General features: G+C 57.5%; 1 protein-coding gene across 1 annotated transcript; it reads left to right on the top strand.

Annotated features, from left to right (window-relative positions):
• Positions 1-21,754: 21,754 nt before the first annotated feature.
• LOC117638921 lies at positions 21,755-22,500 on the top strand. Its single transcript, XM_034374137.1, has 2 exons — positions 21,755-22,122; positions 22,197-22,500. Exons 1-2 carry the CDS (start codon positions 21,755-21,757, stop codon positions 22,498-22,500), a joined length of 672 nt encoding a protein of 223 aa, XP_034230028.1.
• Positions 22,501-23,906: the final 1,406 nt, after the last annotated feature.

The raw sequence follows: 23,906 nt of genomic DNA, 5'->3' as shown, positions 1-23,906 counted from the left end.
CATGGCCAGCACGCCAGCAGGGCCAGCAGGCTGGGCTCGGCCGAAGGGATTTGGCGGAGGCCATGCGCTGGCGGCACGGCACGGCACGGCCAAACCCATTCCGAAAACCGCAGCCGGCCGAACCGGGTTTCTGGTTTACTGCCGCTCGGTTCCACTGTAAGTACTCGCGGCGGGACGACTGCTGGAGGCTCGACTTGCGCGGAGTTAAGCCGGCAGGACTTCCTCTTCCTTCCGGCCGAGGCGGAAGCAGAATAGAGTCCTCGGCGCCGCGCCGCCCCGCCCCACCGGCCGCCCCACCCTCCGCCTATTACAAGTCTCATTAGCCCTTTGCAGGGGGCGGTGCAAGGGCGGTGCATACGGCTGCATGCCACTCTAACTGAACACACCCCTCGGCCCAAATCGGCCTATTCCGCCGGTACTCCACGTGATGGCTGAAGGGCCGCTCCCCGCCAGTATGCAAATCCAGTCCCCTCTGTTCCAGCGGCGGGTGCGGCCTGCGGGCTGCGGGCGGCTGCCACCCCGACCGCCCCATACTACTTCTTGTTATGAGATAATTTAGCATCCGATCCGATTTTTCATTGAATTTTCGCTCTCATTCCGAGAGAGGAGGACGAGGTGAGATGAGGGGAGCGGCGGGGTGGCGCGACGCGGAGCGCGGAGCGACGGGGAGGCAGTTTTACGTTGCCAAGTCTGGCATGCAACGCGAAGTGATGCCCCCAAATTGGTTTAGTCGGGAGATTGGCATTTCACGTGTTGGCTCTCCCTCCCCCTTCCAGCCGCTTCCAGCGCACCGACGCGTCCCCTCACTCCAGCCAGACTCGAGCCCGCTCCAGGCCGCCCCGGCCCTCCGGCTGCACTGTAACACCTAACGACTCCAGCTCCGGCGCGTTCGTTCCACCTCGTGCTATCTTTCCTGCCGTCTGTCGTTGTGCCCCGCAGTGCCCCGTGCCCTGGCGTGCCCCCTTTCCAGAGTGAAACAAATAACTGGCCGACTCCCCCTCCACCCCTACGGCCCTACGGCCGCCGCTAAAGCGCTTCGCAATTCTGGCGCTTGGCGCGCCGGCGTCGCTGCGAGCGCCATGGCGCGCCACTGCCATGAAACATGCGTCACGGAGACACTCCATATTTCTCCATGACATTCAGGCATTGTCCGCGTAAGACCGAGCAAGCCCCTCCCCTTCCTCCGCCCCTCGCCCCTCCGCCGCGGCGCCCTCCGATTTATTCACATCCCTTTTCGTTCACGGCGACGTGCGTTCGATTCCGGGTCGCTGCAGTTTTTTTTCGTCACCGAATCATCGCGTCGAGCCCCCAGGCGGCGTCTCCCCCGCCAGGGCCGGCAGGGCGTGGACTCCGCGACCCGCAAAGGCTGCGGCCTCAACGCGGCCCTCTCGCCCAAGGACGCGCAGGACCCTCGTCCTTGTTTCCTGTTGCCGCCGACCCGCCCCGCCCCGACCCGGGGTCCTCGCCGCGAACACGAACGTCACTTCGGTCGGCGAGGCAGGCGGTGGTCCGTGAAGTTGAAATTTATGGAAACGCAATTTTTAAAGTGGATAAAGTAAAGAAGGCGGGACACGCGCGGCGAGGAGACGCGGCGAGTCGAGATGAAAGGACACGAAGAAGGCTTTGGTCGAGGCGGGCGGGTCGGGGCCGGGCGAGGCGGGCGGCCCCTGTATTGAAACTGCCTGGCTCAAGGGGTTGCGTCTTTTTCATAGTCTTTCCAAGTCGCTGAGGGCCTTGGGCGGCCTTGGGCCTTGGCGGCGGAGTCAAAGGCCCGCGTGGTATGCATGGCCAGGCCCGGCCAGGCCCGGCCCGGCCCCGCCCGGCCGCTTCCTCGTGATTGGCCCAACGCGACACGCCGACGCCGGCCGGGCCAAGCTCTCGACGCCCGGCACAGTCGTCAACCCAACCAACAAAATCAAAGACGTGATGCATTATCGATGTTTGCCACCACGGATCTCCCGTCCCTCGACCACGCCGACGACACTGGCGTCAAACGCAGGCCGTTAGCGCCTCGCCCCGCGCCCGGCCTGGGCTGGCCTGGGCTGGCCTGGGCTGGCCTCGGCCTGGTCGCCAGGAGGTGTCCCCATTCCGAGGCAACATCATTAATCTCAATGGCAAGCGAGACCACTCCCTCGGCCGGGCTATCAATTGCCTCCGCGATCGAGTCAAGCCTTTAGAGGCCCTTAGTGCACCGCCTGGCCGAGGCCTGGCCGGCCAGGCCGGCACCGCACGCGAAGCGGTTCGCCAACGCGATGCTTGAAACGGAGAACGGAACTCACCGCCACTGTCAAACGGACTGCCAACTGACCGTTGGTTGGCGGCCGGTCAGTGGAGGCCTCGCGGAGCGCCCGGCAGCTATGCAGTCCCGGGGGCAGGGCTGCATCCGGGCTGCCTACTCGCCGGGCGGCAGGGGCCCGGCCAGCGGCCTCCCAGTCCTCGGCCCGCCCCTCCACGCCCAGCGGCCCTGCGGCTCTGCGGCCGCCTTTATGAATACCTGAGCGCCGTGGTGCCGGCAAAGGCAGCGCGGGCAGCGCCGCTCTGCCGAATGAGCCGCCCAAGCGGACCGGGCGGCGCGGGGCGGCGCCTCGCTCGGTGTTCGTTTAAACTTCCCTGGATGTCTGTGTGCCTGGCACTGCCTGCGCGCCGGGGGCGTGATCACTGTGTGTGTGAGCGCGAAGCGCGCTGCGTCTGTGTGTGTGTGCACACGCGCGAGGGAGCAGGATAGGGTACATAGCTTCGTCTCCGCGGAGTGAACTCATGTGTGCGTCCGGGCCCGTCCGGGCCTTCGCCCCGCTTCTTCAAGCGGCGCGGCTCGCGGCCGTACTCTTATCGTATTCCGCGCAAGGTCGAACGGGCGCGGGGTATCGCCGGCTCGGTAATGCCTTCGTCGCTCTGTCTCTCTCGCACTCACGGGGCGACCTGAAGGGGTGCGATAGAGACGTTGCCAACTTTCAGCCTAATCGCGCTTAAAATCGGCCAACTCTGTTTTCTGCTCATTTGCATAAGAGCTCCGTGTGTTCACCCGCGCAACCCCCGACAGAACGGCCAGGCAAATCCCCGGCGTTTGCTGCCGGCCTGCACAGAGAGGCCGCCGGGGCGCTGCAGGGTGCCCGCGCCGGCCCTCGGCCTCGAGGCTTGTCCGGCTCGGCATGCCTGATCCCTCCGATCCCCCGGATCCCTCCCAGCAGCCCAGCCCGGTACGGCCCGGCCATGGGCCCGGCCATGGGCCCGGCCCGCAAGACCCGGCGACTGCATAACGGATCGAACCGCAGCCCAGGACGCAGGGCCAGGACCCAGGGCCGCCACGCCAGCGCATCGCCGGCTTTGGCTCAACGGCGGAAGGGAGCACTCTAGACGCGTTTGTTTGGAGCGCGACGTCATTTGTTTCAAAGGGATGGACTCCCTAGCACCGAAGACTCCCCGTTTGAATGGCGTGTTATTCGCGAAAGAGAAATGAGAACCTGGAAAAATAGGGGCATTTTTTGAAAACAATTTTTGAAGAGGTTTGTTGTTTCCGGTGAAGTCCTTGACCACAAACACAACTTTATTTCCAAACTTTGACAATGCGCAATCTGAGTAAGGCTCCCTTCGCGGCACCTTGTTCGTGCAGACTGCCTTTGCAGTGCAACGGGTTGCTGCAGTGCTGCGTGAATCCAGTCCCCTCTGCGTTCCGGCCGATCCGGCGTCGGGGTTGCCTGTCTGGCTGGCCGCCTGGCTGACTAGCTCGCCGCCCCGGCGCGCCGTGCGGGGCTCCGGGGCGCTGCACTGCGAACCACTAACGCCCCGCTGGAGGGCAATGAGGGATCGCGAGGCTGGGCCGCGACAGCCACGCCATGGCCATGCCGAGGGTGTTTACGAGCTGCGCGGCGCGTCGCGGCGCGGAAGGACGCCATCCAGCGGCCTGCTTCCGTCGCGGCACTGCTTTACGAGGCAGGCTTAGATAAGCAGCGGCGTCTCGCGGCGAGCCCGGCCCGGCGTGCCGGATGGCGAGCGTGCCGGGGCGAGGCTCCAGTCGTCGGGGGCTGAACATGGTGGCTCGCGGCGCACAGTGGAATACAAGACCGGCGCAGGCGGCTAAAAACTCTACACGCATTTTGAGCTCCACAGTCGCTAAATACGACTCGACCTAAACGTGTGATCCTACCAATGGATTCCTCATTCGATCAATCGATTGGTAGGGTCACGAGTTCGGTCCGCGCCCAATAGGGTATTTCGGAGGAGCTCTAGCCCTGCAAAAGAAGAACAAAAATGGTAGTGAGAAATGGCGGTTTCTATGAGAAATATACGCTGCGGACAAGCCCTAGACCTCATCCCCCCCCCCGCGTATATTTCTCATAGAAACCGCCATTTCTTACTGCCGTTTTTGTTCTTCTTCTTCCGGGCTAGAGCTCCTCCAAAATGCCCTATTTAGTGACTCTGGAAGCTCAAAACGGGTTAGCGACTTTGACCGCCTGCACCGGTCCTCTGGCCCACGACTGTGTGGCGTGGCGTGCGAGTAGTATCACAAGGCTGCCCGCAGGACGAAACCCCTGTAAGGAAAAAGTACGATGAAACCCGTGCCCTCGACTACTCCTCAGACAACACGTGATGATCAAAATCGTACAAAAGGGAAAAGGAATAGAACCTGGGCTGCCAAGCCAGCCAGTCTCGATACTCGTTGTATAGGGTCGACACGCCCCGTCCCAGCCGACAGCGTTCTACGTTGGCTCGCATTCGCATGGCCGTGTGCGGCAGTGTGGCACTGTGTGGCACACTGTATGCGCGGCCTGCGCCTCACAGGGGCGCCTCTTTGTCGACGGTTCCTCGCTGCGAGGCCCGCCCCACCCCCCGCCCCCCCGCCCCACCCCCGCCCCCCCCCCCCCCCCACCCCGCCCCGCCACCCCGCCACCCCGCCACTCGCGGTGCCGCGCGGCGCTCCGTTTTCCGATACCCTCGTCCCGGTCCTGGTCCTGGCCTCGTCACCTGCCGCACGCGGTATTAAACCGAGCAAGTATCCGAAACCGATCGGGTCGGCGCGGCGCCCCGCTGCGCCCCGCTGCGGCCGCAGCCCAGGTACAATAATTTATGCGCCACGCGGATCCACGGCCGATTTGCGGGCAAAATATGCGGGGCCGGTTAAAATAGAGCGCGAAAAACCATAATAATCCGCTGATGCCGAGGCACGCTTCGAGATCCACCGTCCTCGGCCGGGACTCGCGAGTCGAACACGTTGCCGTCATTGGATTGCCCTTCAGACGGAGAGGAATCCGTCCGCAACTTGGTGCGTGGTTCGAGTCCTGGTTTAGGACCGTCTCCAGGGCCACTGTGCTCCACCCTCCGCCGCCACCGCCTGGCTGAGCTACGTCTGTCTGCGACGCCAGCCACGCCAGCGACACTAGCGCGCGTGTTTTTGCCGCCATAGCGGAAACGAAATAATTCCCGGGGCGGTGTCGCCACACACACACACACACACACACACACATGTACGCATTTGCCGTATTTGCCGGAGGATTGTTATAGCCGCGGCGATAACGCACGGCCGGGCACGTCCCGGATGAACTGTGTGTGTGTGTGTAGTGTGTTTTGTGTTTTCTGGCCTGTTTGCCCGGGCGGCCGTCGGGGCGTGAAGGCCACCCCTCGCCTCGTATCGACTGCCATGTTTTTCTGCCCCGGCGCGCAGTAAGACAATTGAGAAAGCATAAAAAGAATACGATGGATGTATAGTGGCGCCATGCAGTGTTTCCGGGGGCCTACTCAGACGGAAGGAATTGGGGACGGCGGAAAAACACAAGAAGGGGAGAAAGGGATGGAAAAATGGCCCACGGTGGCGGTGGTGGTATTCGGGCTCGTCTCGGAAGACTGCAAAGGCAGTGGACTCGGTGATAAGCAGCCTGCCTACCTTCTAGGCGGTCTGGCCGGGCCTGGCCGGGCCTGGCACAAAAGGCCGGCCGCCCCTCGCCATGAGAATGTCGGAGGCCGGCGTCGCGCCTATTCTTGGAGGCCGTCTGCCTGCGCCGCCTCGGTCCGGCTGCGGTCTGGATTCCAGGCCTTCCAGGCCTTCCAGGGCCAAAGGGTCGAAGGCCGAAGGAGGCCGAGGAGGCCCAAGGAGCGCTGCAGGGAGATAGAGGCGCCGGAGGGGCTCAGCTCCCTGAGTCGTCGTCAACGCGCGCGTCTGCAGGAGAGAGATAGCGGAAATAACAGAGCCGAGCCGGCATCCAAATCTGCCGAGGTCGTGCGGCAAGTCGGGGCGAAGGCCGCGCCCCGCCGCGCCCCGCCGCGCCCCACCCCGCTCGGCCAGAGGGCTGACCGGAAGGACCGGCGTCGCTGTGTCGCCGAGGAACGGCCGGGTGCAAAGCGACTCCATTTTGGCATTTGGAAGGCCCTCCTCTCTCGCGGGCCCGACAACTTGCCATGCAAGTATGCTGTGCTGCAAACCCCTCTCCCCTCCACCCCTGACCGAATGGCCTTATGTTGTCCAGCAGCCACGACATTACCCCCTCCTCTCTTTCCTCCATCGTGTAGACATACGTGCATTCCTCTCTCTCTCTCTCTCTCTCTCTCTCTCTCTCTCTCTCTCTCTCTCTCTCTCTCTGTGTGTCTCTCGCTCCCTCCACGTATGTTGCTAGGTATTTTTGCCACGAGGAAAATAGTTGTCCTCTTTTCCGCATCCTGCGTGCCTTGTTGGCCGCGAGGAGCAGCGATATTTCCGTCGGGGAATTCCACAGCAGCGCTGCCATCATGAATAAAAATCATTCCGAGCCCTGCCAGGCTGCCGTGGCTGCCAGTTCGCCAGAGCCCTGGCAGGGGGCGCAGCTCCCCCGCAGAATGCATCTGTCCCGGCCAATTCACGGATAGGCGGCCGGACCAATAAGCGGCGCCACAAAAGGAGGAAGCGTGCGGCAAAAAAATTGCGCGAGGAGAGGGAAGCCAGGCAAGCCAGCCGTTGTTTGTTGAATGACAGAACAGCGTTCGGCGGGCGCGGCGCTCGGCGGGCGGCCCTGTCACTCTTCATTCCGGCCGTACCTTTCCGACGGAAGGGCCCCGGCCAGCAGCCCGCGCAGCCCGCGCCACTTTTCCTCACTTTTACTTTTCACTTGCCGGCCTTTTCTTTCTCGCCCTGTCGGCACAAAAAAAAATTTCGGGCCTCGGCGAGTCCCGGGCCTTTCGCCTTTTGCCGCTACCCGGCCGAGATTTACTGCAATAGGCCGGTCGGGGAGGCCAAGGCCTGGCGCGGCTGCTGGGCGCCAGGTGCGAATATGGCCACAGCGCTTTCCACCTCGGCCATCTGTTGGGCGCGGAAAACCGCGGAAAAGCTTGGAAAAGCGTCGCTTTCTGGGCTGGGTCCCGATGCGAACTGGGCCGCATTCGCATGGATGCGATGCCGCGTTCGTTCAATGAAAATCTACATTCAAACGCATGGTAATTAGACGGGCGTGGCACGTTTAAAGGCGTCAGGCTTGTACGGCTGAAACGGTTCCTGGTTTATCCAGGTAGTCTATAGAAAAAACATAGGTGATTTCCAGGGAGTTCCTGGGAAAACCAGGAACCGTTTAATTTACCCGCTGATGCCAAAACGAACGTGACCTGATTCATATTCTATCGGACGTGTCGTCGCCTTCGTCGAAAACTCACAAAACTTTTCAGCGAGTAATGGCTTTGCTACGGCGAAATCCGCACCCAGTCCTGGATAGACGTGCTTTATTCTCTTCCCTGTCATCAGAATAATAGAAAAGAACAACACGGGGAGAAAGAATAAAACATTGTCGCAGCGTGTCATCCGCAGGGATTCTGATGCAAAAAGGCGGCCGAGACAGTGGCCTGCTCCGTCACTATTGTTTCGCCCTCTCACTTTCCTTTCCCTCGCGCGCTGACGTGCATTCTTTCGGATGTGCCTTTTGTCGTCTGCAACAGTGTGCCAGACGCGGGCCTGCGCCACTCCAGCGCTGCTGGAAACTAGAAGAATGAAAGTATGGACAGATATACGCAGGGAAAGAGCGAGCGAGCGAGAGAGAGTGAGAGGCAGAAAGAGAGAGAGAGAGAGAGAGAGAGAGAGAGAGAGAGAGAGAGAGAGAGAGAGAGAGAGAGAGAGAGAGAGAGAGAGAGAGAGAGAGAGAGAGAGAGAGACAAAGAGGAAAACGGGCGCGCGGCGGGGCCTCCACACTGGCTTATGTTTTTCCTGCCGTTTTCTGTCTGTTTTCGCTCCGCGATGCTTTTGTCCGTGTTTATGCACTTCCAATGCTCCCCGGTGGGTGTGTGCGTCCGCGCGTGAGTGCGGGGGTACATGGGCTGTGTGTGTGTGCGTGCTTGTGTGTGTGTGTGCGTGGTTGTGTGTGCGCGTGGGCGGAGTGAGCCGTACCAACAGTCCCCGTGCCAGCCCGCGCCCTCCCAGCCGCCCCGTCGAATGAATGCAGCACAATATGCAGAATGCTAATGCGCAAAATGAAAAATGCAACCCCGCGGCTTGCAGCACGATTACGCACAAGTGTGTCACTGCGTATATAGGGATCACAGTTGTCACACACACCTACACACACACACACACACACACACAAGCGCGCGAACAAGAACGCACGCACATGTCCAGGCTCAGCCTTTGACGCCTGCTGGGACTCATTCATCACTTGAGAAAAACGTTCCATATACGGCCGTCCCCACATGACCACTCTGCGGGGGTGGCGGAGCGCAAGGCAAAAAGGCACAACGCCACAAACAAAAAAAAACACACAACAAAAACAAACAGAAAACAGCAACGAAATATGGCAAAAATGATGGAGTAAAAATACGAAAATAAAAAGAACTGCTGGCGCGCCAAATACTCCTCGTCCGAGGCCTTCCAGAGTGCCTTGATTCTGGACAAACGGCTCGCCGCACTCCCGGGGGCTCGCTGTGTGGGGGCGACAGGGCGACACCCTTCCAAAGAAGGCGACCAAAAAGAGGTAGAGACGGGCAGGGCACCGCCAAGGCGAGGCAGGGCACTTGACGCCCTGCTCCAAGGGAAAGGCGCTGAGGACTTTGGTAAAAAATGATCTGGCGACTGCTTCGTCGCGCAGCCCGCGCAACCCCATGACCCCGTGTCCAGGCCAGCCTCTCATCATCACCGTCGTCCGCAACGCCCCGCCACGCCCCGCCACGCCCCGCCACGCCCCGCCGCGCAGCATAGGCATTACTTCTTTCATCCCTATTTTTATATCATTATTCGCCTTTTGTTTTCCTCGAGGCTCTATTTCCTCGAATGATTTATGCCGCTCGCCACGAGCGTGACGCCGCGACACGCCGCGGCCCCGTGGCAGCGAAGGGGAAGGACCGCGGGGGCGGGCCGCGGCGTCAACTTGTCCTTTTGTTTTCTTCGCCAGCTTTCTCTATGAAGTTTCGCTTTCCGTTCCTGCCCGGCCTTCCCGGCCGGCTTATTTACGACTGCCGTCCGCGATACGCGACGCGCCTCTCATTGTGAAACCCTCGGCCTGCTGCTTCTTATCACGCCGTCGTGTTGAATCCAAATGAAAAATGTCGACTCGCTTGTTTTCTTTCGGCGGCAAAGCATTCCTTTACAAATTGCAAAGGCGACAAGCCACACGCGTCGTCGCAGTCTCTAGTCTCCCCGGGGGAGTGTCGGCAACAAATCAATGAGACACCGGCGGTGCGTTATCAATAAAACAGCCCCGTTTACCATACCTCCGAAAAGGTGGGCGTGTCGTGCCTTGGTCGTGCCTTGGTCGTGCCTTGGAGCCTGGTGATACCTTGGTGGTGTCTTGTTCGTGCTCTGGTCTTGCCTTTATCGTGCCTTGGTGATGCCTTAGTCGTGCCCTGGTCGTGCCAAGCTCATGCTGTGGTCGCGTTGCGACCTCAGCAGCTGCAAAGCCATGTGCCGCCCGAAAAGGCCCCCCGCCCTGAAACGTCACGCCAAAAGGCATGGACGTATTTCAACCGAGAGTAGGTGTAAGAAGGAGCGAAGCCAGATAGAGAGAGAGGAAAGAAGACGAGAGGAGAGAGAAATTGAGAGAGAGAGGTTAGCAGCGCGCTCGCGGCTTCACCAGCGGTGGCGGGAGCGCGGGTTTAGCCGCGCCCCTCGCCGCGCGTCTCTGTCTAAATGGCATATCCCTGCCAAGTGCGGAGCAAGAGCGCAAAACTTGGCACAAAGAGGGCAGTTAGAGGCGGAACGACGGAGAGGTCTTGCCTCGCGGCTGCAGCTGATGGCGCGAGCCTGGCAGGGTTTTGCCGCGCCGCCGCTGCCTCTGTCATGGCATATCCCTGCCAAGGCGAGCAATTAGGCCTCACTTGGAAAAGCGTTAGAGCCGCGATACCCCGTCAGTCTTTCCGGGATGAGCTATGGCGCGGCCTGGCAGTGCCCTGGCAGTGCCCTGGCACCATCACGCCGCCGCATTACTCGTGGAGGAAGCCTTGTTTTCCCTTGCTTTTGCCGCGACCCGAACCCCGCTGCTTTTGCCACTCCAGCCGCCGCTTTTGTACGTGTAGCGCCGGAAAGCCAGCGGGACCGCGAGGAGGCGGAAAACACAGTAGAGTATTCGAAGCCACGACCTTGAGCTGCTCGCGTGCCGAGGCCAGTTGGCCGGGGAGGTGGGCCCAATGGGTGGGCCCATCCAGGATGCCGTCGAGGGAATTGGGCGCGGCTGCAAACAATTTGGCGGCGCGCGGCACTGGCGGCGACCCCGCCCTCGGGGAGCCTCGGGGATGCCGATGTAGGAGGACGTGGCGGCGCGGCGCTAACTCCCCGATACAAAAACACACGCGCAGGGCGGGGCGGGGCAGAGCGGGGCGGGAGGCCCCCCGAGGCACGTAGCTAAACGAGCGCCCCGCCGCGGCCCCAGGCCACGTACACGGCGGGTTGTAAAACAGGCGTGCTGATGAAGGCCGCGAAGCAGGCGAAGCAGCACAGCCACTGCGCGGCTGGCACGCCGCGGACGCCACCCAGTGCCTCACATACGAGTCGCCGAGCCGGAACGAAAGAGGGAGGGAGAATGACCTTCCTCGTTTCGCCGGGCAGTGCGCGGTGCGAGGACGAAGCGTTCCCACGTTTTTGGCAGGCGCGCGGGAAAAAAATCTCATTTTGAGGCATGGAAAAAAATCCGTGGGAGGATGATAGCTCTGCGGAGTCCGGGAGTAATGCCCGTCTTGGTAACGCGTTTCGGACCATAAGCCTCCGAAAGGTCAAAAAGGGGTGATTCTCTCAAAGTAGCTGCGATTAAAGGACTCCTTCTGTCTCAGTTATCTTCAAGATAATATTTCGTGCCCCGCCCCGGGGACACTTTGACGGCAAAATTGAGAAACAATGGTCATGAAAGGGATTGGTTGAAATTTTGGGAATTCAGAATCGTGTACTCCGAAATTGCAAAAGGTGCCCCCCACCTCCCCACGGGAGAAAGCTTTTCAAAATGTTTGTCTTTCTTTCTCCGACACATAGTAGTTATTGTTGGCTTTTAAGTAGCAGAGAGAAGTCGACAGAAGTGGTTCTTATTGAAACGACACTTTGGAAAAACTTGCCTGATGAATCCTGAGCGCGGCAACTGATCTAAAAGCAGCAGCAGGGGTGCCCTGGGCCGAGACACGTACAGTGCGAGCTCGCCTCAAGTTTGCGGCGGCCAAACTTTTGGCGGCCGATGCTGTGCGGGGCGCGGAGCTTTGTCACCGCCATTTATTCATGTGTCAGTGTGTCAGCGCGGGCGGAGTGCCGGAGACAGGCTTTCGATGAACGGGAAGGGGGAGGGCCTTGCGCCGCGCCCTCCGCGCCTCGGCCCGTCCAAATAAACAAAAACAAACCCGCTTTGAGTTATTACCTGGCCTCCGCGTCACTCCGCGCCGCATTCTGCGACGCCCACTCCGCGCGGTAATCAAAATTCCGCGGCCGCGGCAACTATTTCCCGAACTTTCACTTTCCGGCGCCGCTTTCCGCGGCTGCTTTGAGCCGCGGCGACACGGCACCGCGAAACGCGCCGCCGGGAGAGCGAGACAGACGGACGGACACGGAGGGCGAGAAGAAAGGAGAAAGAAGCGACGATGGCACGGACACGCCCGGGGCGCCTGCCTCGGCCTGCCCCGCAATGCCACGGCAAAGATGAAGAAATCAGCAGACAACAGATTTTAGAGGAGGCCCGCCTCAGATTCCTCATGTAAAATGCATGCGCCGGCAGCGATATTTTGTGTGTGGAACATGGCGGCGGCGGTGGCAGGAGCGAGGGTAGAAAAACACGGGGGCGGGGGGAGGCGAACCCGCGTCTTGCTGCGCCTTGCGAGCAGCTCGGGCTGTTTTCTTGTTTGAGGTGGATGGTAATGAGAAGAGGCCCGAATAAAAAAATGCGCGGTCCAGGCCAACAAACCGGGAAGAAAAAGGCGGTGCAAATTGCGGGCCGAAGATCGGTCCCCTAGTGAAACGAGTAAATATATATTAAATATATGTATATTTATTACAATATAATTTTTATTTACTTTGAATATAATTGAGCTTTAGTATGTTGAGTTAAATTTATTGTAAAAATAACTTAAATTTGTTCCAAATGTAATTCCAAGCACTAAATAGGACTAAATTGCATCAAATATGCAGCTGAATTTGGTGCAAATATAATGTATATCCAATTTCTGGATATATTTTGGACTAAATTTGTTTCTAAATTTAACGTATATTTAGACTTTGCAGCTAAATAAAGGATTAAATTTATCACACATAAAAGTAACATACATAGCACTTCTTAAGATTAACTAAATTTAGGTTAAATTTATTCCTGCGCCTCCGCTAGATGGCGCCACAGTCGATCTCTATCCCTTAGCTCGCGGTGTTGGCTAGCATTCCCAACTGAACTAGGCTGCCGCACCCTGCCGGCAGCATTGTGCTAAGTGCAAGGGAACTGATTCTCCCAGTCGGTGCCAATGCGGCCTTCGGTGCATGAATTTTTGGATTACTACAGACATGTCACGTGACTGTGGTGTCTGATAATGTCCACGAAAGTGAATTACTTATCCAAAGTTGGTTAAAGTTAGGCCGCTTGTTTAGATTAAATGTAACACTTAATTTAATTTAAATATAACACTAAATTTAAACCTAAATTTCCACAAAGAAATTAAATAAGGAGAAATTTTAGTATATTTACCAGTAATTTACTGGAAATTTATTTCATCTTTGGAAGGAATATAAAGTGGAATAAAAGGTTGCCTCACATGGCTAAGTCCTGTGCTAAATGCACTCTATATTCACTTTAAATAAGTTTAAATTTAATTAAGTAAATAAAGGATTTATTTAATTTGGCTGAGCGATAGCGAAGCCCTTGCCGTGTTTGGGCGCGCTGAAAAGTGACTGGTCGTGAGTCTGTCTGTCTGTCTGTCTGTCTGTGTGTTTGTACTCACCAACGATTCTCAGCAACTACAGTGGCTATAGTTTCAAGATTTCGTATTTAACGTCGCCTTAGTACCCCCCAACACGAGTTTGTTTCAAATCGTTGTTTAGTATCGTTTGAAATATTCAAAACATACTTTTGAATCAGGTTATTAGCATGGTTAGGTTGGCAGCACTCAGCACTCACGAATTTCTCATACCTGCGGCCTCGGCTCTCAAATACGGGACAGAAGCAAAAGCAAATAAAACAAAATAACGAGCAGAAGGGTTTGGAAATGAGATCGGCCATAGTTTTTCCACATTCTAGAATGATTAAAACCATTTTAGAGTATCAACACAGCGAAATATGGAGAATGGCAGTGAAAATGATTTACGTGTTTCGTTCCCCTCTCCCCCCTCCCCCTTTCGAAGGGAATCTTCTTCAGGTCAGTGCACTTTGACAGAGCAGTGTAAAAAGAATGTTTTATTTTGCCCTTTTTGTATTGTGGGCATCTACTTGTTTCATTTTCTATAGTGTCATCCTCTTTTTTAAATTTTCAAGTAGAGGAAATCAGGGAAATGCATAAATAACTTGTGTTGAAATTAGCTGGCATACTTAGTTTGGACTCGAGAAATTCATTCTATTGCAATGCTGCAAGCTGACAAGAGTCAAAAGACTAACATGAGTTTATTAATAGAATCAATGTATGGTTGTGTATATTTAATCCTAATAGAGTTTGAATTGATATTGGTTTCAAAGAGACGACTCAGGTTTTGAGCGGTGAGTGAATTGGTGATTGGTTTTAAATGAGACGATTCCTTTAACTTCACCGAAGTTAATATAACTGGTACTACTCAGTATTTTTTCCCTGAGTAAGATAAATTTGTCGGTTCATTAAGCCTTGGGTAGCCTTGGCATTGGACTCTATGTGACGAATCACTGGATTTGACAATAATTGGTCCCCGTTAACTGGTTTAGATCAGCCTACCCTAAACTGACTCTCTTAATATTTAAATGTGATAACATGTTCCAATCAAAAATTGTTTTATTCACTGGTTCACAATGAAGAATGACAAAATGTTTCATAGATATTACTTATAAAATTGAGAATTCATTAGTTAAGAAAAAAGAGATATCGAATAGTGACCCAATCATACGAGTAACCAATTAAGCGATTCAATGCTGGCAATTGAATGTTTCTCGACTGAGGGATTCACATTGGTGTGGCATCAGGGAATTGGTGATGACAGTGGGTGCTTCATGAAGACAGTGTAGGAATGTACAGAAATTGAGTCTAGATAGTTGTTTGTAGATTTCAGTGTACTAGTCACAAAAGCTACATTTATTTCAATGCCAAACCTACACTTTCACCTAGAGCTACGCAATTTGGGGCGAAACTTTCTAATTTGAGAGTCATGCGTTTCCCTGCAGTTTTCAGTGCGCTGACTTCAATATTGACTTCTAAATAGTCCCCAGACCCAAAATTTAACCGATTTGGGTCAAATTTTTTTAAATTGAATTGCACATTGATTCTTGCAGTTTTTTGAGTGCTGATAGCAAAAATCACTTCCATTTTGACATCAGACTTATATTTTTATCCGAAACGAGGTCATTTTGGACCAAAATTTTCAAGTCGAGTCTTATATTGTTTCCTGCAGTTTTTGGTGTGCTGAACTCAAAAATGACTTCCAAAATTTTCCCCGACTCACACTTACCCCAATTTTGACCAATTTTGGACCAAAATTTTTAAATCGAGTTTGACATTGATCCCAGCAGTTTTTGGGGTGCTGATAACGAAAATCACTCTCATTTCGACTCCAGACTTATATTTTCATCCCAAATTAGGTCATTTTGGACCAAAATTTTCAAGTCGAGTTTAATATTGTTTCCTGCAGTTTTTGGTGTGCTGAACTCAAAAATGACCTTCAAACTTTTCCCAGACTCACATTTAACCGAATTTTAACCAATTTTGGACCAAAATTTTTAAATCGAGTTTGGCATTGATCCCAGCAGTTTTTGGTGTTCTGATAACGAAAATCACTTCCATTTGTACCCCTGGTCCAAAGTTCACTCAATATGAGTCCTTAAGATGCACATTTCGTCTTCTCAAGCAAAGTCCAAAGTGCACAAACCATGTCAATTCGCATCGCTCAGCCACACTACGCGCCCAGACTAAACGGCGCGTACCCCTAGTTTTAAATGTGAAATAAATAAAAGATAAATATAGAATATATTTACTCGTTTCACTAGGGTCGAGACGCGCCGGGGGCCGCAGGGGCCGCAGGACGGCCCCAGCCTCAGCGTGAGGCGAAATCGGGAAAAAGTATTTGAGCAACAAGACGCTGGGGAGACGCCGGAGACGGGAGGGCGAGACGTTTGGGCGGACAAGAGGGACAGGCAGTTAACGCTACGCTGACTCCCAAGGACGGAGATGAAACATGGAGACGCCAGGAGCAAGAGAGAGGACGGCCTCCGCGCGAATGAGAGCGCCACGCCGCGGTGGGCTGCGGGCTCAAACAACGAATCACTAGCGGCCAGCAAAGGGATGCTCATTCTTTATTCATTGGCGACATTATGACGAGGCGGGCAGCCGCGCAACTTTTCCGCGACTTTCGCTCTTGCCTCCGTCTTGCCTCCGCCCTCATCTCACAGCACTCCGTCATTCCGCCTCCGAGCGATATAACCCATTATTTTCAGAGCAAACAGTTTTATCGGTAAGGGGCGGCGAGGCAAGGGGTGAGCGGGCAAGGCGCAGCAAGGCGCAGCAAGGCGCGGGGAATCGAGAGCTAGGCAGGCGGGCCGGCAGGCAGCCCTCAAGGTTCAGCGGCGAGGAGAAGGATGAGGGGAAACGTCGGCTAGGCAGCCAGAGGCAGCCAGAGGCTAGGGGCGGTCGGTTGCTGGTCGCAAAATAAGAACGGACAGAAATCTCGCTCGCTCTCTGAGGAGCAGCCATTCTTCAACCCAGAAAAGGAACGGTCGTCGCGGCGGGCGCTAGAAAGAAGCGGGGTTGGGGGAAGCCCCTCGCATTCCTCCACGTGCCGCCCCCACCCCTTCCCCCGCCACGCCACGCCCCCGCCACGCGCGGCTTCAAGAATTTAAAGCCCGGCATGCCAAAGTCACCTCCAGTGCGTCGAGGCAATTTGGCGAGTGATCTGTGAGGGACAGGGGGTGGCGCTGTGCCGGCGACGCGGAGACGAGGCGTCGTCACCCAGCGGGGCCCCCAGCAGCGCAGCCTTACTTCATTAATGGGCTAACGAAAATTAACAGTGCTGTAAATATTTGCCTCTCAATCGGGCGTCAGGGTGACCCCATGGGTGACCCCGCGCTGCCACATGGACCCCTGGAAGCTGGAAGGTGGGCAGCCTCGCACGCGCGATGAGTCATTCCCGTCAATCCTCTTGGCGCCCGGGGTGGCGCGGGGCGGGGTCAATTCAATTGACCTGCCTCGTCCAGTCTGGGCAAGTCGGACGCAGGCCGGCCGGGCCAGGGCGCTATGGGTCCAGGGGCGGCCAGGGGCGCGAGCGGCCGTAGACTTGACTGTTGTAGTTCCGGGCTTCTGTCGTTGTTGGCCGAGCCCGCTGGACGTGCAGACAGAGACGTCCGGGATAAGTTGTTTTCGGCGAATCCCAATGAAGGCAGCCCACGCCACCGCCACGCCAAATTTAATTAATTGCTCTCCGTTTTGGCTCGGCGAAAAACGAGGCCAGCGACGTCGCTCCAGACGCTGTCGCGTTTTTAATGGCGCCTCCGAGGAATGCTCCGGAATGCTGCGGGACACAATCTGTCTCCGCGTTCTGCTTGAAAGCAATCAGCGGAATTAAAGCCATTAGAGTACTTTCCGCCGTGCGCGCGGCAAGGCCGGCGAGGCCGGCAAGCGCCGGCAGGGCCGGCAGAGGCCCGAAAGGGACGCTTCCCTTCCTTGACGTCCCGCGGGCCATGACGCTGGGCCAGCACCGGCCCCCGAAAAAAAAAGTAACGGAAACGCGATCTGGCGATCACTGCTCATTAAATCGAGCTGCTGAGCCGAAGCGGGCCGAAGCCCTATCGGGGACGAGTTAGTCAATGTCATTGGAAAGGGATGGCACTATGGACTTTTTGCAAAGAAAAACGCATTGCTGGGCTACGGTCTTAGGCGTTTTTTCAGGGTCGCGGATAGATTATCGGTTATCATTCCACCCAAAACGCGAAGGAAAGTAGCCAGAGAGCCATATTTTAGGACAGACAAATGAGTTGCTCCCTTCAGTCGAACGCACAAGGTACCTTTCATTAATTTTCTCTGTGGAAAGTGAGCTCCAGTCATGTGCTTGATTGCAGTCCAACTTCAGGAAACGAGAACCGCAAACGTGTCCACGTGGGGCGGGACGGTCAATTTTGTAATCCAGCCAATCCAGTTCGTGTGGGCAGAGGCAGCCCGGCAGCAGTGCAGGCCTGCTGGGCGGGGAGGGCGTTGCTCACCGTGAACGAAATCGAGGGGCAGAACGGCACAACACAAAGCCAACGGCGAGCGGAACGCTGTATTTGTAATCTTTGAGTGAATGGCGAGGTAAATAGTTTAGGCATAGCGGGAGTTGGCTGTCGGGCCGCGCAAACTTTAGGGTTATTCCGCAGCAGGTCTCTCCCTTTTGTCCCTCTGCTGCCACTGTAAATTAGCATGCCTCGCGTTGCGTTGCGCCCTGATGGGCCGTTGGCCGGCCTACGGACCCTGCAGGGCCAGTAGTGCCTGTAGGGCCTGTAGGGGCGCCGGTATAGGTCATGAAGTGACATTTCCGGCCCCATTATCTCCGGACCTTGTCTTGCACACATCGCTGTCTCCCTCTTAATGTCACGGCCCGGTCCCAGCAGTGCGCGGCCGTGTACTCTCCGAGGACGACGAGAAGGTGGCGGTGGAGGACGTCACGGAGAGGGAGGAGCATGATGGCGGCTAGGATCGCCCCAGGCGGGGCTGCGCGGCCACCACACGTGTGCACACGTCCCTGCAACGCCTCCTCGACGAGGGAATGAAGTGACGGCTAGGGCCAGGCCAGGGCCACCGCTCAAGTAGTCACGTCGCTGTGAAGAAACATGCGATATTAGCTTCCAGGGAAAGGAAAGGCTGCCCCAGCCTAGACCGCCCCAGCCCAGCCTGCGCGAGGGCCCGAGGCACGGCGACGCTGCTGGCCCAAACCGAGGCTCCGGCGGTAAAGGAAATTAACCTTCCAGTCCCCTCGTGCGCTGCTGGCGGTGCTGGCGCTGCTGGCTGCGGGGTAGAGGGCGGCAGGGAGGCGCCGGGGACTACACGCGGGATCGGGATGTGTCTGCGGTTGGCGGGGCGGAGCGGAATTCGCTCCAAACACCTTGCTCGTCCTCCACCGCCCTTCCTTGCGAAGCACCGACGGAAAACTGGAGGAGTATGATGCACGAATGGATGAACGGGATGATTGGAAAATGAATGGAGAATGAATGAAAAATACATGAAGAGCGAATGGAGAATGGCAGGGAAAAGCATCAAGAATAAATATGAAATGAATGAAGAATGAATATGATGGATTAATGAATGAATCGAATGAACGTGCCCCACGAATTCAGGCTGTGCCAGTCACGTGTGTTCGTTTGGGATTCGCACCGCCACGCCCCGTTGTGTAATTGCAATAGTTGTGCTCCTCTTCTGGCGACACGCCTCCTCTACGTGCGTACCGCGCGTCGCCCCGCCCCACGCGCGGTGGCGCCGCTGCGGCGTCGTGGAGAGGGGTGTGATTTGCCCGCGGGAAAGTCGCACTCGCAGAAAGGAGCAGTGAGGCAGCTCATGTAGAAGCCTGCCTTTGCCATGGCGGCGACAGCCTTCCCCGCCACTGTGGTGCCGAATAAGGGAGAGAAAGAAGCGTCGGACGGCCAGCGTCCCGTTCGACGCGCACCGTGTGTCCGAAAAATCGTTTCTCGTGTCTCAGTCTCACTCATGGGGTTTCCTGCAGGGGTGCGAAGGAGGCAGAAGCGGATCCGGGCCAAGGCCGTGGAGGCGCTGGAGGACACTCGCCGCTGCGCCGCAGATAGCACGCCGGGGAGCGCGGAGTAATCCGCTACAGCGCCTCATCCGCAAGGCGCCCTGCCGCCCTGCCGCCCTGCGCGCCCTGATGAGACTATTGTATGCTGGAGGAATCGCTCCATTCCCAGGGAAGAATGGGCGCGGCAGAGGCGAGGGGAGGGGCGGCAGCATGCCTCGGAGTGATACTAGACCCAGCCTCCATCTCCGGCTGCGACGCCGCCACCGGCCTTGGTTTTGGTCTGTCGAGTTTTGAACTCCCTCGCAGAGTCGCAGGCATGCGGATGGAACGCAGACTTGTCGAACAAAAGCTGTGCAACTTCTCCTGACGTCGGCGCGCGCGTCGGCGCAGGTGGGACGGACTGCCGAGTCATCATCGCCGACGACAAGTCTGCCGCCAGCGAGACGCGACGCGCCGCGCGGCTCTCAAACTTTCCGTCCGCCTGGAAATTCGTCGTCTTGCGAGATCGCTTGTCTGGCCGAATCAGCCGCGCCCGCTGTACATAATGACATTGTTGCTCCGTGCCTCGCCGTCCTCGCCGTCCCCCGTCTGACGCCCCTTTCCGCCTGCAGCGCTGGCTGCGCTAATTGTCAGAAACTCGCCACGGGTCTCGCCTCGGCACATTTTGCGAAAGTCCAGGCAAATTTCTTGCGAGCGACGCGAGGCGGAACGATGGGTTGGCCGGCCGAAAGCGGTTTCCACCAGATTATTATTAATTTTGATGAAGACTGTTTTTAATTAAGGTCGGAAGGAAAGCAGCGGCGCGAAATAACAGAGAGAGCAGTGTAGAACTAGAAAGTATTGCATTGCGTGGGGCTGTTCTCCTTGCCACTGAAGTAAGGTTGCTTTACTCCCCTTACTTCTAGAAGGACGATCGAGCGGCGGACGTAGGAGAGGCCAGAAATTGTCACTCCACAGAAGCAAACGCCTTCGCCAACTTGACACACCGTCCGCCATGCCAGCAGTACAAACAGACATCACCGAAAACGCCGCGGCGCCTGGCGGCCCGCCGACGCGCCGGTTCGACCAGTGCAACGCAGCGGCCCCGGCAAGGCGACGCATCGCCCTTCGCACCACCCTGCGCAACGCCGGGCAGCATGTGAACGCGGTCCTCCTTCACCGTCATGGCGTGGCAGGCAGTGTCGTTCATCGTCGCACTGCAGGCCGTGTCCGCTGCGCTACCGCCGCCTACCTCACTCCACCTCGACGTCATGCTGCTCCAGATCGCGGACCGCTTCTTCCCGTCGGGCCGGCTGGTGGTTGTGTCCGAGGTCCTGGGGGGCTACGCCGCCGCCGAGGTGCTCCGCGACGGCCGCTGGCCTGTCATCGTCCTGGGCCCCCGCGGCCGGCGTCACGGCTTGGACCACCTCCCTCTGTGCTGCCGCTGGGGCTTGCAGGGAGAGCGCATGGGCGGGGTCGTCCTGATCGGCAACTCCACGCACCAGGTCAAGAAGATGTTCTCCAGGATGCGCATCGAGTACGCGCCCCTGTGGAACCGCACCGCCCCCATCGTGCTGCTGATGGTGGATCGGACTCGACTCCACAATATTCTGGCCTGGATCTTCGAGAGACACGTGTACAACGTGGTTCTTGTCAGGGAGCTGCAGGACCGCGCCCTGCTGTACGCACCGCTGTCTCCAGGAAGCCCGGTACTCTGCAACCGCGAGGTCCGTGACCTGACCTTGGTCGACGAGTGGCTGCCCGCGGAGGGCGTGTTCGCGCGCCACCAAGCGGACGTGTTCGCCCCCAGGCCGGACCCCAGAGCTGTGTGCGCACGGTGCCCCATACGAGCGACGCGCAACGCTGGTGTGGTGGACACCTACGAGTTTGAGGTGGCCATTATCACCCACATCACTACCCTGATCTTGGAACACCTGGGCTGCACCGTGGAGCTGGATTACCATAATAACACTGAAGTCTTCCTGACCAACGCGAGCACCAAGAGTTCTTGGGGGCGGATCAAGCACGGCAAGGCTGACCTCATCATGCGGTACTTGTGGATGACCTACAACCGCACCCTCCACTTCACGCCCTCGGCGGTCTTCGAACTGGAGCAGCTGTACCTGTTCGTGACAGGCACGGGCGTGCAGGACAACTTGTTGGCCTTCGAGACCCTGGTGTTGGTGATGGTAGTCATGACGTCGGCCGCTAACCAGGGCCTGATCGCTCTCCGCCACCGCCTTGGTCTGAGAGACACGCCCGCGTCGGCGTCCTTCATGGCGGCGGCCTTTGGTGCCTGGTCGCTGTACGCCGACCAGCCCTCACCGTCGTCGCAGTCCGCGGACCGGGGCGGGGTGTGGGCGTCGGCCTGGGCCGCCTGGACCACACTGGCCCTCACGGCCGTCAGCCTCAACTGCATGCGCCGGTGAGTGCGGATGGCTGCCACTCGACGCGGGCCTTCAGCTAACGCTCTTGTTTGGCAGGTCGCAATACGCAATGGCCGCCATCGGGCCGCGCGAGAAGTACGCCGACACCATCCAGGATCTCATCGACGGTAACGTCCCTGTGGGCATCCACGATGGCGTCATGTACGCCATGCTGATGGACAGCATCTCCAACACGTCCGAACACCGGTCGCTGGTCTTGGTGGACTGCTTCAGGCACGTTCAGTACGTAGAGGACTGCCTGAAGCACCTGCTGGAGAGCCACGGCCGTTTCGCGCTCATGCTGAACCAGCCCAAGATGTTCAACAGTGTATCGGCCAAGCACCGCGAACGCATCCACCGCATCGACGCGCCCTTCGCCAGGACCCCCGTCGTTGTGTACTTCAGCAGGGACTTCCCGCTGGTCGACGTTTTCTCGAGGTAGCGCCAGAACAGTACCAGGTAGGTCCTGGGCTTCCCGCCGCCGTCGGCTGACAACCCTTTCTCCTGCGCAGGGTCATGAACCGGTTGCAGAGCTCGGGCATCGTGGAGCAGGTGTACCTTCGCACCATGAACTTCGGCGTGGCCGAGTTCCGGGAACAGGTGGTGGCCCAGATGTCCGGGCCGTACCCCATCAGCCTGTCGGTACTAGCACCCGTGCTGCGCTTCCTGGGGCTCATGCTGCTGCCGCTGCCCGTGCTCTGCTTCCTGGGCGAGCTGCTGCTCGCCCGCGTTCTGGACAGGCACCACCGAATGTTGCCGCCGCCCCGGACTTTCGGGCCGCCGTTCTCACTCAGCATCGCCACACTCCACGTCTGAAAATGACAATTGATTCTTGAATTGACTGGAGAGGGCTCCGTGTTTCTGGTAGTGGTAATGCGATGCTAATTCACAAAGCCTTCATCATTGCACAACTTACCTTTCTTTTGTTCATCCCACAGTTCAGGCAACCCGATGGGCTTGATGACTCGCCGGAAACCAACTCTTCCCAAACAAAAGAAAAACACAAATTTTCATCATTTCCATACTTACTTTCGAAACTTGAGGCCGGGCAAACGGCGTCGCGGCACTCATCGGCGGCCTGGGCGATGGCCTTGGCGGCGGCCTTGGTGGAGGCGGTGCGGCTCGCAAGTTCACCTCAATTAAGACGGGGCAGGGTTAGACCATGTGATGGACTGATCAAAGTTTCATGTAATACTCGAGGAACTCCGGGTCGAGTCGAGCCAAGCCGAGCCGGCCCGGGAGTCGAGCCGAGCCCTACGTCGACCACTTCGGTTCGGGGCCTAGCGTAGGCGGGGCAGGAGAGGGGGCGCGCACTTTGAGGAGATTCTAACGTTTCCGGGGTGAAAATTGCATTAAACTTTAATAAGGACTTGCTTGTCGTCAGCGCATTACCAGCGGGGCGCCTAGAGAGCGGCTCGACGCCATCGCCCCCCCTCTGCGCTGCAACAACTCATGAGCGCTACACTGCGAGGCGTCCGCAGCGTGGCGCGCCTTGCCGACGCTGGTCAGTAGTATCCGGCTGGACACTGCAGCGACGCCCCCCAGCCTCCACCCAGTCCGCCTTCGCCTCTCCGTCGCCTTCCTGGCAGTGCGACGCAGCGACCCAAAAATACGTGACAGTTCCATTGTCCGCATCGGCGGTGCCGTCCACGTCCTGGATAGCACGTCCTCAGCCGGAGTGCGCGTGTCTGTGTGCCTTTGAGTGTGTGTGGGCGCGCGTGTGTGAGCTCCGTCCGGAATAGGTGGCACCCCATAAGAACGGGTCTAGTAAAAGATAGCAATTCCTGGTTCAGCACATTTTTTACTTGGGGAATGGGGCACAGTTTCAGCCTCGGCTGATCTCACGTCCACGTCTTTCGTGCAAAAAGTGTTGTTGAAAACATTATATGCTGCAACAACAAAACTATGAAATCATAGCTACAAAGTTCAAACAAAGCTTCACTGTTTTTCTTGCGCGTATCGCGAGTACCAAGGAAGGACATATATTTTTTGTGGAAGCAGGCACCCCAAAGTGTTGGTCAATATTGTTGGCATGCGCAGGCGCGGTTCTTGGGCTTCGACGACTGCACACAGTGCCGTGGCACTGCCGTGGCGTAGGGCCGGCGGGGCGGGGCGGCGCCGACAGACAGATCCATCCGAGAAGCCCGCGCCGTGCCGCCCAAAGCCCGCAGTCACTGCACGCCAGTGCACGCCAGTGCACGCCACGCTAAGCTCTGCGAATA

The sequence above is a fragment of the Thrips palmi genome, unplaced genomic scaffold (assembly GCF_012932325.1).
Source record: "Thrips palmi isolate BJ-2018 unplaced genomic scaffold, TpBJ-2018v1 HiC_scaffold_10, whole genome shotgun sequence".
NCBI classification, from domain to species: Eukaryota; Metazoa; Arthropoda; class Insecta; order Thysanoptera; family Thripidae; genus Thrips; species Thrips palmi.
The sequence above is the reverse complement of the archived record's forward strand: the minus strand, read 5'-3'. Positions and strand labels throughout refer to the sequence as shown.